Source organism: Diadema antillarum, unplaced genomic scaffold, assembly GCF_040938485.1.
Source record: "Diadema antillarum isolate AM-2024a unplaced genomic scaffold, OU_Dant_1.0 seq00000288_RagTag, whole genome shotgun sequence".
In the NCBI taxonomy this organism is placed as follows: domain Eukaryota; kingdom Metazoa; phylum Echinodermata; class Echinoidea; order Diadematoida; family Diadematidae; genus Diadema; species Diadema antillarum.
Genome location: NW_027271315.1, coordinates 980,112 through 995,996, shown reverse-complemented (window position 1 = coordinate 995,996; position 15,885 = coordinate 980,112). Strand labels below are relative to the sequence as shown.

Sequence of the window (15,885 nt, the reverse complement as noted above, 5' to 3'; positions counted from 1 at the left end):
CCTCAAATTTTCATTAAATTGTTATTGTTGTGCTAAGAAAATTGTACTCCTTCTTTCCAGACTAACTTGCAACTGCAGCGGATTCTCCTTCTAAATCAGTGCAGCTTTCTCGAACAATTTTTTTCTTCGTACATGCAGAGATAAACCACTGATCAGATGTTTCGAGCGGTGCGTGCAGAAATAAACATCTGATCAGAGGTTTTTCTTTGCTCGTGTAGATCTAAAAAATTCTGATTAGTAGTTTGTACCTTTCACTCACAAAGTAAAGTCCTCGAATTGTTCAGTTGGGTTGACAGAAATAACTTGCATAGTTATAAATATACATTTTTGTGCATAATGTGAGTCTGTTTTATGAATAGCAATTGGGACCTTTTTCAAATTGTTGTTTACTGAGGTCCTACTGTACAAAAGATTTGTGTGACATACAACTTGTGTCAAATATTTTGACCTTCTGTGTATTGAAATTTGAACCTGTATATTTTTTTTTAATTTTTTAAACTGAAATTTGTCAGAGGGAATACATACATGTGTTTCCGCTGTTGATAAAGTTCCATAAATTGTAATCTTTAAATAGGGCTGAGTGTTAAATTCACATCTTTATGAATAATCAGATATATGTAGGCTTTTTGATATAATCTGCTTTATTGGTTTTACTTTTTTTTTTCATTGATTAATGCTGAGCTACATCTTAGTTAAGCACTGGATATCTTGTAAGTCATTGCCTTTATTTCACCCTCTTTACTCTTGTCCCTGTAACTGTGTGTTCAAGTCCAAGTTATTATTTTTTTCTTCCCATTATTCAATCCCGTATTCTGTTTTAAATACATTTTTTTTTCTTTTAACATCCGTTAGTATGCTTTCTCCCCCCCCCCACACACAATTATCATTTCATTTTCGCATATTGTATATATATTGTACATAGTTTTCAGGCTGAATTTTCCAGTCTTGTGTATCTGGTGTTTTTTTGTTTTGTTTTGTTTTGTATCTGTAAATAGGAGTTTCTGCAATTTACAAGCTTTGCTTCTCAGCAGGACTCCTATCTTTTCCACCTCATGTACTAGTATATGTTAACTCTTTTTAGCTATCTGTCATGTTTGTGTAATCATTGATTTCTTGTCTTCACCCAATACTAAGGTATCACAATTTCTGTACTTTGTTTTTTTTTTTTTTTGGTGGAATTGAACAAATAAATTGAATTGAATTGAATTGAATTGACTTTTGCAACAGATGGCGTTCTATAGACAGATCCGGTTGTATCAAGACTTATAAATATTCATAAGAAGATGGCCCCGCCCCCGGTTGCTTACTACTTCCGTCGTGACCTTCCATGACCTCTCCCAGCTCCAGCCCTTCATAGCAACGGGTCGAGAACGAAGACGCGACATCGGTAGACGACACGACAAATGACTTCGTCGACTACCGTTTTTTGTTTTTCGTAATTGAAGTACTGATCGCAACTTAATCACAGCGTTTGAAGGTAAGTTCGGAATAGTAGTGGACACGACTAACGTAGTATTTCACTCTGTTTTTCCTTTTATCCCGTCGCTGTTGCTACCGAACATTTTTGCAGTGCAGGGTGGCCTGCCTGGTCCTATGCATTCAATTTTGCGTTGTGTTCTCATTTTACATAGGCGCCTACGGTTTTAATACTTTGACGTTGGAACTGAACTGCCAGCTATTAACTAGACTATAAGAATCTAGCTTGTTGTAATTGTAATACCATGAATACAGCATATTCGGCCTAATACTACAAGCTATAGACATGAAAATCTACTTCCAATAGAGTAACTGCGTCAGTAAGCGGCCGTGCAGCCGTTCGCGGCAGGTACAACATACACGGTATATATACCGCTAAACACAGCACTGCACTGTTACATGCACACTACACACATACTAACACACTAGCAATCAACAAAAACCAACCGATAAAATGGGCACAATCTCTGACAAAAGTGAAATTTTCTCACCGAAATGACAACATATCGCATCCAAAATGAAATTTTCGGTACTTCTTAACATATCAGTTAAGAAACAATAGTCCAAGAAACTGGATTTTTCATCGTTTTCTCGATGTTCATGGATTTTGAAAACACATCCTAACGTAAAATAGAACTTTCGCGAGCCGATGTGGGCCGCCATTTTTTTCGGAAAGTGGATGTTACCATCGAAAAAAACGGGAAAAACACGAGAAAGACATCAACAACACCGCCAGAATTGCGATCTTGTTTGCGGCCAATGCATGTGCGCACGCTATTTTCACGTGCTTTCGCAATGGGAATTGGCGCTTACGCAATGTTCGCGAGACATGTGAAGGCGTTTCAGCTAAAGATCGCGGAGCACGCGCGTATTGCATAGGGATTGTACATCGTGCCGCAAGCAGAAATACTACGTCGCATATCGCCCTTATCGGCGAAAATTGTGCCGGGTTTTGCCCTGGTAAATCATGAAAACTGCGTTGGTCAATGGTTAATTTCTTTTACGAAAACAATTGCGTTAATGAATAATCTTGTCTATGATATATGAAATGGTTGAAAATAATTTGCCAGATTTGTTTACAAGTTGGAAAAACCCTTAACAATGCTTAAACTGCCGCAAACGGAATATTTTACTCTATATGCTAAATTTACTCTTGAATATTCGGCTGCTATGGCCCGGACCGCGTTTTTTTTAAGACGGCACAGATTGGGGCATGGCGCGTGTTAAACCAATGGGAAAAACGTTGGGTTAGGGTTTTTGGTTAGGGTTAGGGTTTGGTGAGTTAGGGTTAGGGTTAGGGTTTGATGGTTAGGGTTAGGATTAGGATTAGGTTTAGGGATAGGGTCCCCAATAGATTTTTAAGGTCCCCAATCTGCGCCGTCTAAAAAAAACACGCGCCCGGCCCGGCGGTGGCCACCTGCCAGAATTTGGTCACTTTAATCACAACAAGCCAGCGATGCAGCAGCCATTTGATTTATTGTTACAACTGAACACACTAATTGTCATGTGTCATCATTTCACATACTACTATTACTAGCACTGTTGTTCACAACAGTCACTTCCAAATATCCATCAAAAACCCAGATTTTGCTGTCAGAAATGTAAATTGGCACAACTTTTCCAAAGCACATATGTTATAGAGTAACTGCGGCAGTATGCGGCCGTGCGCCCTTTGTGGCAGGTACGACATACTCGGTAATATACCGCTAAACACAGCATTGCACTGTAGTGTTACATGCACACTATATACTAACACACTACCAATCAACGAAAAGCAACCGATAAAATGGGCACAATCTCCGACAAAAGTGAAATTTTCTCACCTAAATGACAACATATCACATCCAAAATTTTATTTTTGGTACTTCTTAACATAACAGTTAAGAAACAATGGTCCAAGAAATTAGATTTTTTGTCATTTTCCCGATGTTTATAGATTTTGAAAACATATCCTCACGTAAAATAGAACTTTCGCGAGCCGATGTGGGCCGCCATTTTTTTTCGGAAAGTGGATGTTACCATAAAAAAAAAGAGAAAAACACGAGAAAGATATGAACAACACCGCCAGAATTGCGATCCTGTTTGCAGCCAGTGCATGTGCACCCGCTATTTTCACGTGCTTTAGCAATGGGAATTGGCGCTTACGCAATGTTCGCGAGACATGTGAAGGCGTTCAGCTGAAGATTGCGGAGCACGCGCGCATTGCAGAGGGATTGTACATCGTGCCGCAAGCAGAGCTTCTGCGGCGCATATCGGCGAAAATTGAGCCGGGTTTTGCCCTGGTAAATCATGAAAACTGTGTTTATTCATTGGTCAAATTTTGTATGAAAACAATAGCGTTAATGAATAATCTTGTCTATGATATATGAAACGGTTGAAAATAATTTGCCTGATTTGTTTACAGCGTGGAAAAACCCTTAAACTGCCGCAAATGGGGTATTTTACTCTAGATCTGGGAATTTGATAAATCCAGTTTAAATTATCAGAATCAGGGTTGCCAAAAAAATGCTGAAGATCAAGAAATACTCTGTTCTGTTGCAACATTTTTCACTTGTCGCAAGCGTAGAGTGTGATTGTATCCGCAAAAACACTAAAGAAAAACAAAATCTCTGTAAATTTATAGACACTCTATTGTCTGTGCAGACATAAAGAATGTGCCGATGCAGTTACTATGAAAATGTACTAGAAGTTAGAACAGGGGTTGAATGCAAGTGCCGACTTGCCAGAATTCGGCCACCAGTGGGTGCTGCAATGTCCCCAGTGGGTGCTGCAATGTCCCCAGTGCAACTTTACGCAAACAAGGTAGATCTATTTTTTCTATGCTGCAGTGCATTTCCAAGTGACACTGAATGCGCATTGACATTGAACGCACAAAGTGCTAGCTGAATTCTGGCCAGGCCGGACTGATTCTGGTCGGTTATCAAAGTGATAACTGATATATTTTGGGATTTTGTAAAATTCTGTGATATGTTACTATTTAAAGGTAGTTGATCCCCTTCTTCACTATGATGAATTATTGCTGCAAATCAAATGTTCGTTGCTGCTGTTCCAATCTTGTCACAGTATCTCTCCACAAGATGTCTACAATCACCGCCAAACTCGGGAAGCTCCCGTATGATGAGCCTCCCATGTACCTGCAGCGCCCCTCCTCGGGACGATCTCAAGACGTCACACACGTCCTGGCCAAGACCTTCCGTGACATCTTCACCCGGGACTTTGTGGAGCAGGAGACGGTGAGGAACTTAAACAAGTCCAGGAGCGGAGATGACTCTTACCATGAGAAGTATGTGGAGGAGCTGAGAAAGGTATGTGGTTGTTTCTGTTTTTTCTTGTTTCAACCTTGAGTGCAAATAAGTTTTGGATAGGGATGGCTGCATAATGTGAAAGAGCCAGAGGATAAGAGAAAGAAGAGGTTTCAGAGAAACTAGCCTGTTTTGAGAAAGGCATGTTGTTGTTTTTGTTTCTTCATGTCTAAACAATCTCTTTGGATTATCAGACACATTGAGTCAACTGATGCAACTGTCCTAACAAATTGATATAATTGATCCTATTTTATATCATCCAGTCATTCCCATTATTCAGAAGGTACAAAGTATCTCACAGATTTCCAAATCAGCATGAATCAACGTGAGCACAGAAAAATAAAACAAAACGACATTGCCTTAAATCACTCACATGAAACAAATTTCTCTGTATGACCGAAGAATTATGGAAATGGAGGGTTCAACTTTTTTGTCTTTCTTGGTTGTAAGAGAAGCAAGATTGTAGTCTGTGTTTCCTGGTGTTTCAAGTGCTGGTGTTGACGTCAGGTACTTGTGAAAAGAAAATGGACCTGTTGTTCAGGATTTCGCAAGGCTTCAGATCTATAGATAAGTCAGGTCTGCATATTTTTTTGGTCACTTTAAGTCACATTCTCAACTTGTATCAGACAGACTTTTTTTGATAATCATGGATTTTATGCTGTTTTCTCTTTGCTGGACTGCAGGTGCAGGCAGAGCGGGAGCGTCGTATGGCGGAGGCTGCCATGTTGGAGCGCCACATCATGCAGGCCAGGGCCAAGGCCATGGCTGACGATGAAAAGGAGCTGAACAAGGCTGCTGAGGGCTGCGACATCTACCACGAACTTGGCTTGCCACCTGGTATGGCTCCTTCACTTAGTTTGAAAATGCTGCAAGTGAACTGGGTGTTCAAATTAGAGATGGTTAAAAAGTTTCAAGATGAGCCTGTCTTGTATATCCTCCCAATGAATGACCACCCAAATCGAACTAAAATAAGGGAAGGAGTAATTCTTTAATTATATATGCATTCCAATTGAGAGTGATGTTTGCTTCTTTGTTTTTAAAATGTATCCTTTGGACTATTACTGAATATCTCATTAATTCTTCAAAATTTGTTGTTGATAAAAACCAAGGCAGTCACAATTTACAGATGAGGCATACCTTGTAGACAAATTGCATATTTGTTGTTGTTTCATACAACTTTGATACTTCTGCATTCATTCTGATTTGCCATAGAACTTGTCATGATTGTGTTTATATCTGCAATGTGTGTGTGTGTGTGTGTGTGTGTGTGTGTGTGTGTGTGTGTGTGTGTGTTTAATGAAGCAGTTTCTTTTCCAGTACAGTAACTCTTATTTCATATGAAATTAGAACTCTCTCCACAAACCTCTTTTTTCTCATCCAAACAAACAGTCCAGTCCCACCTGAACAAGTGTCTGGATAGTGACCTCCTACGAAGCCATGGTCTGATCGTGCCAGACGATTTCAGCACTGCTGAGCCACCTTTAACCCATGCACCGCAAGGTACAGTGTGAAGAATATCTTCTAACTCTTTATGTGCCACGTTTGCATGTCTGACTCAGTTGATGGCGTGCCAAGTTTGCATATTCTTCTCAAACCCACAAACTGATCGATAAATCGCCAAATGCCACAGTACAATAAAAGTGTTTCTCGCGATTCCATTCCTTCTGGAATAAAAGTTGGTATACTGACTCTTATTTTCGATCTCAAAATGCTCCAAAACAACTCCTCATCCCAGCAAATCGCGTCAGCCAGGTAAGTTTCTTGGTAGACTCTTTCGATATATTGCAAGCAAATATGAAATGGTGCAAGATGGGTTCTCAAACCCTTACCAGAACTATGTTTTCACTTTGCATTTCCAGAGTAACAAAAATTTATCGAAGTTACACAGATTTGAAAATCAGAATGTTTTCCCAAAGTATGACTACATTGCTGTTTCAGAATAACGTGGCACATAAAGAGTTAATGAGAATGTCCCATGCTTGAACACTGTCATAACTTGTTTCCTTGACCAAGACACTGCACCCCCAGGCTCGCTCTCCAGCCAGGGGTACACAAAAACAAACAAACAGTGCATTAACTCTTTATGTGCCACATTCACACGCCCGACTCAGTTGCCGGCGTGCCAAGTTCTCATATTTTCTTCAAGTCCTGCTCAAACCGATTGATAAATTGCCATCTGCTGCCATACCGTATGGCAGCTTTTCTTCGAGATTCCATTCTTCTCACATGTAGCATGCATTTTGTGGTTAATCAATATATCAAGCGGTGAACCCTATTGGCTTTTTGTGCAAATTCTAAGTTACTGTCACAATTTTGTGTACAAAAGTCATGCCTGTGCCATTTGAAAGGAGAAATAATCATAGAATTGCCATAAAAGTTACATCATAGGAAAGTTTGAAATTTTATCTACAATTTGCTCAAGGCATAAAAATCTATGAAAAATACATGGATTTGAAAAATAGTATGTTTTACCACAGCATGTTTCAATTGCAGTCTCAGAATAATGTGTACACAAAGGGTTTTCACAGTGGCTCATAAAGAGTTAATTGAACCTTTCCTGTATCAGAGTCTCTGCATAGAAAAAAAAAAATCACTTATTTTGATTGGGCTCGACATTAGCGGTGGCCCGGGCCACTAGAATTTGATGTCAGCTAGCAAATTTCTGTAAAAAGGTTATTTGTTGGTGGCCTGATTGAGCAACTAAGATTCAAAATTGATTCTTGTGTTTCTTTTATTCCAGGCCACCAAAATTTCAAATTCAAAGATTTTAGTGGTCTGAACAGACCACCAGAGAAAATAGTGTTGAACCCTGACTTATTACTCCCAAATTCAGGACAATAGCAATAAAAGTAATAACCGTTGTATTTCTTTCTCCTCTGACAAAACAAAACAAAACAAACAAATTCAATGTTCACCATTGCTTTGATGGAGATCTCACCCTTTCAGAAGCAAGTCAACATAAATTCTATGTGTGTGTGTTTCTGTGAGAGAGAGTGCCTGTTTTGACATACATTAGTGACTTTGCCACCCTCCCCTACTCCTTCCTCCCCCCCCCCCAAAAAAAAAATAGATAAATAAAATAAACAAGTAAGAGCACATTGTTGTGAAGATTTAGAAGACTCATTCATCTTGGTTCGCTTTCTTTGACCAGCTGGAGTAATGCCTCATTATGCGGAAGCTACAAAGACATCTACCAAGCACGTTGAGATGGGAGACAAGGGGTCCATCCCCCATGCACCAGACAGTCATTCACATAAGAGGCAGAACCGCAGCTCTGTAAGTAATGATATTGTTCATTTATATCTCTCCATTCATTTGTCATATGCAATGTATATCTACTATGTCTCTATGTATACATTGCATGTATTATAATTAGCCTTCAAACTGCTGGATCATTTCTGTTATTATCTCCCCCCTTATTTTTTATAACTTTCCTGTGTCTGTACAATTTCTTCACCTAGTCTATGCATACACAGGCTCATGTAGGTAAAGGTCTTGTTGTTGTGGTTTTTTTTTAATTCTTTACTTGTTGTCTGTACTTTAAAATTTTGTTTACTAGGGCCCTTTCCCATTAGTACTACTTCTTTGGGGTTTGCACCTTTGCACTACTCTTCTTTATTTCATCCTGCTTGCACTGATCCTCACTTTTGTGTAATACATTTTTTTTTCTAATCTCTTTACTCTGAAATTGATCTCGGATGAATAAATTGAATTGAAAATGGAATAGTATCGGTGACAGCCTGTTCTTGTAGAGTACACCGCAATATTCTCTACTATGGAAAAGTCATTTTATAACTAGAGTGAAGGAAGATACAAGCAATACACACAAGCAAGACCAGAGCTGTTTGAGGAAGTTTGACAATTATGAGATATCCAGAATATTTCAAAGTGATCACTGCCACTGGAGTACATAGTGCCTTGGTCGATAATACACCTCTCCCATCTCTTGCATCCACAGAAAAGCGATTCCAAGAACAAGTGGCGAGAGATGACCTCCCCGCAGACGCGAGAGCAGAACCGCAAGGACATGGCCATGGTGTTCAGCAAGTCCAACTTCCTGCGCAACCCGCGTCACCGGCCCCCCTCTGCCCTGGGAGGGGGCCGCACCCTAGTCAAGCCCAACATGGTCACGCATCAACTCGGGGGTGCCAAGTCCACTGTTGTTGATACAGCGTAAGAGAGCACCATTCACAATCTAGGCAAACATGCCGGAGGCCCCTATTTCCCTGAACCTGACTCAAATTTCCTATGCATTCAAAGTTGACAATTATAAAAAAAAACTAATGCCATTTACCAGACTGCAAAATCTTTGAAGTCTATGTGCTGTAGAACTTCTCCCTTTCTCCCTTTTTCCTTCTATCCTTCTCTCCCCTTCCTCTCCCCCTCCCTCTCTTCTCTCTCATGCTCACTGTCACTATTCACCTGCCTGGTAAAGAATTCTTGTTGAATGGAAAGTTGATTTGCACTTTACATGATATCACAAAGATTCCAATCATATATTTTGTTTTGTCCAACACCTTCATACGCACTATCATGACTTGAATCTAATGGCGATACAAGACTAGAAATCTTCCTGTCCTTTGTATTTGTTTTGCTAATGCCGAATAAATAATAAATAATAATAATAATGATGATGATGATGATGATGATGATGGTGATGATGATAATAATAATAATAATAATAATAATAATAATAATAATAATAATAATAATAATAATAATAATAATAATAATAATATAATGTACTTTTTTACATTTGCTTGCATTGTATTTTTTATCTATTTGATTTTTCTCACATTTGCTCTGATAGGAAAAAAGAGCACTCGGTTGTGTTTGTGCCCATGCCTGAGACAGTCGTCTTCAGCGATTACAAAGTAGGTCAGGTCTATGAGATGACCCTTGACCTGAAGAACATCTCTGCAGCCAGCCGCCCTCTCAGAGTGATCCCACCCAAGTCGGAATACTTCTCCGTAGGCCTCGGTGAGTTCTGACTAGAGTCACAATCCAGATGATACATTGGACTATCTTTGTTGTGTAATGTACCAGGTAGACAGGAGTGAAATGCGTAACTACAAAAGTGGCTTTCTTATTCATAGTGCCTGTTTTGTTTTGTTTTGTTTTGTTGTTATACCCCCGCCAAACGAAGTTTGAAGGGGGTATATAGGAATCAGCGGACGGTCGGGCGGTTGGTCGGGCGGTCGGTCGGGCGGTCGGTCGGGCGGTCGGTCGGGCGGTCGGTCGGGCGGTCGGTTGGGCGGTCGGTCCGTTGCAAATCTTGCGTCGCGAACTACTTCCTCAGTTTTCAACGATTCCCATAAAACTTGGCACAGATGTGTGCCTTGGGTTGTAGATGTGCAAGACGTATTTTTTGACAGTACCCAAAAGTACGTTGCCATGGTAACGGCATATTATGGGCAAAATGGGTACAAATCTTGCGTCGCGAACTCCTCCCACAGTTTTTGATCAATTTTTATGAAATTAGGTACAGATGTTCATCTGAATATGTTAATGTGCAAGACACATATTTCTGCAGTGGCAAAAAGTGCGTTGCCATGGTAACGGCATGTTATTGGTAAAATATAGGGCAAAATGCTTCATGGCAAAACTGCTTCATCAGTGTTCTTCCAATTCTCATGGAATTCATATTGAATGTTTGTCTTAGGATATAGGTCAGCATGACACATTTCTTGACAGTGACAAAAAGTATGTTGCCATGGTAACAGCTCACATATTATGAGCCAAAATGATGGAAAATTTTGTGTTGCAAACTACTTCCTCAGTTTTTGCCCAATTTCCATGAAACTTGGTACAGATGTGTGCCTTTGGTTGTAGATGTGCAAGACGCATTTTTTGACAGTACCCGAAAGTACGTTGCCATGGTAACGGCATGTTAATGGCAGAAGATCAAGGAAAGATCTTGCGGATTTAACTACTTCCTCAGTTTTTTGACCAAAGCTTATGAAATGTGGCACACACCTTGATCTTGGTGGGAAGATGTGGAAGACATATTTTTCGGACGTGTCGGAAGCTGCGTTGCCATGGTAACGGCATATAAATGGCAGAAGATCAAGGAAAGATCTTGCGGATTGAACTACTTCCTCTGTATTCGACTGAAGCTCATGAAATGTGGCACACACATTGGTCTTGGTGGGAAGATGTGCAAGACATATTTTTGGACGTGTCGGAAGCTGCGTTGCCATGGTAACGGCATATTAATGGCGGAAGATCAAGGAAAGATCTTGTGGATTGAACTACTTCCTCAGTTTTTGACAAAAGCTTATGAAATGTGGCACACACAATAGTCTTGGTGGGAAGATGTGCAAGAAATATTTTTCGGACGTGTCGGAAGCTGCGTTGCCATGGTAACGGCATTTAAATGGCAGAAGATCAAGGAAAGATCATTCCTTGGGTAAGACTGTCGTCACGGGGCGGGGGTATTAATCACCTTCAGTGATTTTTTTTTTTTTTGGGGGGGGGGGGAGGTGTGTTTTGCTGGGGGAGGGGAGGGCTATGTGAATGGGGGAGATGTGTTGCTGGGGGGGGGGGGGGGGAAGGCTATGTGAATGGCAATGACATAGCTGTCATGTGCACTGATAAGCATCACAGGTGTACTCATTTTTACACCAGGGGCCCTACGACCACATTGGCTGCATGAATTTGCTCAAACCGATTCTTCACACCCCGACTGAACCGACATCTCCTCTAGCCATAACTGGAAACCTGACTGTATATTTTCCCCCTTCCCAGGTAAATTTCCCGGTGAGGAGGGCATCGTCGCTCCCGGCATGAGCTGCCAGTACAACATCCGCTTCATGCCGGACACTCTCATGGACTTTGAGGACGAGCTGGTCATCAACACGCAGTCCAGCCAGCCGCTCAAGATCAAACTCCTCGGAAGAAGACCCCCACCGCTTTTGTCGTGTGAGTCACACATTTATATACTGATCGTAGTGCACATGGAAAATGTTTCCTCAAACTGTATATCCAGTTGTGTCCTTTGAAACAAGATACTGGCACATACTATAAAACCAGACACATTCGCAGGATGAAACTTTCACAAATTGGAGCTGACTGCCTTTTTCTTGACACAACTGTTTCATGAATTGCCACTGGCATTCATAGCTTTGTGTAGATAAAAACCTTTCACATGCATTTTACTTTCGGGAATCTTGGCTCCTCACAAAATTTGTGAAAGTGTCATGCAAGCAAAAATTCCCGGTTTTACAGGGCTTAGTGAATGGTAAAATAAGAGACATGTAAGAAAGGGAGACAAAGTATGCACACATGTAAATGCCATTGATTGCAATGTGTGAATTTTACAACTGATTGATGATTTGCCAATCAGTTGCCATAGAAACATCTGGACGGAGGAATTTCATGAATTTGAATGTGTGAATATGTTTAATGTATGTAGCCACCAGTACTTCATCACTTTGAAAAGCTCGTGTGAATACCTTCTGCAAATTGAAATAGATACAGCTACAGCCATATCAGTCAATGAGAAGTGAACCTCTGACATGAATAAAACAAAACAAATCAAAAGATGCATTCTTAAACTATCCTGTTAGTTTGTGCAAGTTTTCATAGCCAGGAGGAGGTTCTCTAATCTTCTCTTCCCTCTCCCCCATCAGAGTTGGTCCATGGTCCAGGTAAAATAGTATCAGCTCAGCAAGCCAGTTACAGGTCTCCTTTCATTCGTCTTTCTTTTCACGCCCATAGTGTCCCCCGTCATAGACTGTGGCCATTGTCTGGTGGGAGGGGACTCCAGCACCGAGTTCCTTGTCCAGAACCATGGGGGCAGCGGCCGCTTCTGTGCCATGCCCAGAAGGTGTTGGCCAGCGACAAACTTTTCTGTGAGTGATTTATCTGTGTATTCTACAGTTCAGTCCCACTCATTGTGCTTTATAGTTTTGCTGCTGTTGCCCCCTTTGTTGTTGCTGCTTTTGCTCAGAGCTGATGTTGTTGTCCCGACTGTTGCAGTCACTGATGTTGTCAAGGTTGTAGTGATGCTGTTTGCTGCTGATGCCATGTTGCTTTTGTCAATTCTTTTTTCTGTCAGATTACTTTTGATATGCAAAAGAGTATCAACAATATTTTTCACTACAGAGCAATTTCAACAGCTCAAATTTCTCATTTGTTTTTTTTTGTTTTTTTAATGCAAAATCTTTTTCTTACTTTTTTCTGTTTGGATATGTTGTACAGGTGCAGTTTATTGTGCCAAACTGCATGGGACTGGATAGATCAGAATTTTTCTATGACAAGAAGTTCTCATTTTGATCTTTTATTCGCTTTTGATTTAAAGACAAATACTAGCAGCAAAATAAAAAAAAAGAGCTACCTACTTCACATTCAGGATTATATTTTTGTTTTAAAAATTCTGTTATATTCCTTGGTATCACCTGATATCAAGTATGAATGTTTGCAGTTAATCGCTATAAGCATTTCATGCAATACTGATGTTTGCATCATCAGTTGTTTTCATCTTTAATGCACAGTTAGTACATTTGCCATGTATTGCAATATGATATGACCTGGGTTGTCAAATTAATACACTGTACATCAGACGTCAAATGAATCTAACTAAAGTATTCAGTTTGTGTGGAGCCACATGAAGTTGACATTGCTTCCCATCTGATGCTGTTCGCAGTCCATTAGCACCGGAGACAAGGTGAACGTACCCCCTTTCCAGCTCTACCCGGCTGTCTTTGAGATCATGGCGGGGCATGCCATTCCTTTACAGGTAAAGACAACTGTCAGTTGTTGAACAATTTCCTTCCCAAGTGTAATGCTTCCTCTCTCATTGTTTTTGTTTTTGAATGTGTAGGTTGTGTGTTTTCTTCATTGTTGTTTGCTTTTTTTTTTGGGGGGGGGGGGGGAGGGAATGATCACAATACGCGCAGTGAAACAAACCCATTCGTTTGCTCAGTTTGCAAATGTGATCATTGAGTCTCTATGACAATATTGTCAGTTTCAAATTCATCCTCTTTTATATACAATGCTGTTAATTGCATTGTTACATTTTTATTGAGGCTGTGCTTGTATTTGCTGGAAGCATATAACACTTTGAAATGTTGTTGAAGCTATGTGTACTTGGTTAGATCCCACAATATATGCACAAGTAACGCTCATGTTGTACAATGTAATCGGCCACATTAAATGGCACAAACCTCCAGATGACTTGAACTTCCAAAAAAAAACAAAAAAAAAACAACAGTATTTTACTATAATGATATTTTCAGATAACAGACAGCTGATGCAACCAGATAACTTGAAAGCAAGATGTAAGAAACAATGCTGTGGTAATAAAACCTGTCTCCCAGTTCTACAGATGTTGGCAGAGTATACGTTACACAATTTATTTGCTTTGTCAACATTGTCCACAGAAAGAAATTGATGCTGGAGAATTATTCAATGCTCACTGGAGATGCATACATTCGTGATTATATTGGCACATATTCTTGATTGGAATAAGTGTGCAAAAATACCCCCATTTACTCGTTTGGCCACTTTTCAGGTTTGCTTCAGTCCGCCCGGTACAGAGGTTTACGAGCAAGAGATCACGATAGTGTGCGACAACTGTACAGTCAAACACTTCATGTTGAAAGGTTTGTACTCATGTTGTTGTTTTTTTCCTGTTTATTTTTCTCTCTAGTGAACACTTGCAGTCACTTTTTGAAACCCAAATATGCATGTGGATTGAGTAAACACAGCAATATCAATAAATAGATGAACACATCAGCAAAGTTAGAGGAAAACGGGATAATTTGTTTAAAAGTTATGAATTTTTAAAGTTTTAGGGCAGCTGTCGCTGGATGAGAAGACTACAGCACATTGTGTGATGTCACATATCGTCGCTGGGGTGACAAGACCTCGTATCTCAAAAATGACAAATGTTCAGGAGAGCAAAAAAACATGGCGGCCAAAGCACTGTAGTAAATGGGAAAGCCTTTCCTTTGACATGTCATGGTGGCTTCATTTTTGGAGTAAGACAGTTGGGATTTGGCCAAGACATCACCTGACCCATTATTTGACCATTAAGCCAAAAAAAAAAAAATTGACATTTTTGAGATACAAGGTCTTGTCACCCCACCGACGATATGGTAATTAAAAGGATATAAAGAAAAGAAAAGAATTCCACATAGTTTGATTTGTATGATGAGAAAACATTCCCTCGATATGTCGCTCACATATCTGAAGGGTGATATTCCGTCTCCTTTCTGGAAGAGGTAAGTCAGTGCTCATTTATCATGCTAGAAAGATGATAATGAGTTGAAATTTCTTTGTTATTAGTTAATTTCATTTTTCCATATGTGACGTCACAAAAAAAAAGTGTTTTAGTTCTCTCATCAGTTATGGCTGTGCTAATGTTTTAAAAAATTGTAATTTTTAAATGGATTGTCCAATTTTGAAGCATGAAGAGGCTTGTTTAAAAATTTTTTAAAATAAACTTCTAAAAACATGAATATATATGTACTTGTCAGGTTTAAATGGCATGTGCTGTTGAAGACATAAGTCGTCCATAATTCCAGTTCACATTAGACCTACTTCTATATGATGCTAACTGGATATTTAGATAATTGGGACCACTGCAGTAATCATGAAATAGTTCCTTTTGGATTTACTCGTGTGTTATGGGGACTTGAAATGAATGTACATGTAACAAATTTTAAGGTATGATGGTGATGGTAGGAAGCCATGCAGGATACACTAATTCCTCTCTACGTCTTTTTCCTTCCCATAATGCTCCAGGTGAGGGCCAGAAGGCTTCAGTGGTCCTGGAATCAGTGTCCGGGGCCCAGAGCCATCCGACGCCCGGTGAGCTGGCAGATGCGACAGCAGAAAACCACCTCAAGTTTGAGGACATCAACCCTATGACTTACGTGACGGAAGAAATCACCGTTCGGAATCTAACGTGAGATGATGCTCTAATGCAGATTCTATCACCAAATTTGTGTGCCTTTTGTTTTTTCCATTTTATCCATCTAATTTGTCACTTGGTTTTTATTCAGTTTCAGATGAGTTTATCCAGTCAACTTGTAGCATGGTCCCTTTTATAAGGGATTGACAAGGCATTCAAATACTAGCAGTGTTTTTGAAGAAGACCAAC

The 15,885-nt window shown here is 40.0% G+C and overlaps 1 protein-coding gene across 1 annotated transcript in view; it reads left to right on the top strand.

Moving 5' to 3' along the window:
- The first annotated feature begins 1,463 nt into the window (after nucleotides 1-1,463).
- LOC139730067 (deleted in lung and esophageal cancer protein 1-like) overlaps nucleotides 1,464-15,885 on the top strand; it is a 36,629-nt gene continuing 22,207 nt past the window's right edge. The window contains exons 1-12 of the mRNA XM_071640978.1: nucleotides 1,464-1,477; nucleotides 4,540-4,781; nucleotides 5,462-5,615; nucleotides 6,168-6,278; nucleotides 7,930-8,054; nucleotides 8,737-8,951; nucleotides 9,589-9,758; nucleotides 11,526-11,699; nucleotides 12,498-12,631; nucleotides 13,426-13,518; nucleotides 14,293-14,383; nucleotides 15,528-15,690. Of these exons, the coding sequence (XP_071497079.1) occupies nucleotides 4,554-4,781; nucleotides 5,462-5,615; nucleotides 6,168-6,278; nucleotides 7,930-8,054; nucleotides 8,737-8,951; nucleotides 9,589-9,758; nucleotides 11,526-11,699; nucleotides 12,498-12,631; nucleotides 13,426-13,518; nucleotides 14,293-14,383; nucleotides 15,528-15,690 (1,658 nt within the window). The 5' untranslated portion in view covers nucleotides 1,464-1,477; nucleotides 4,540-4,553. The remainder of the gene's footprint in view (nucleotides 1,478-4,539; nucleotides 4,782-5,461; nucleotides 5,616-6,167; nucleotides 6,279-7,929; nucleotides 8,055-8,736; nucleotides 8,952-9,588; nucleotides 9,759-11,525; nucleotides 11,700-12,497; nucleotides 12,632-13,425; nucleotides 13,519-14,292; nucleotides 14,384-15,527; nucleotides 15,691-15,885) is intronic.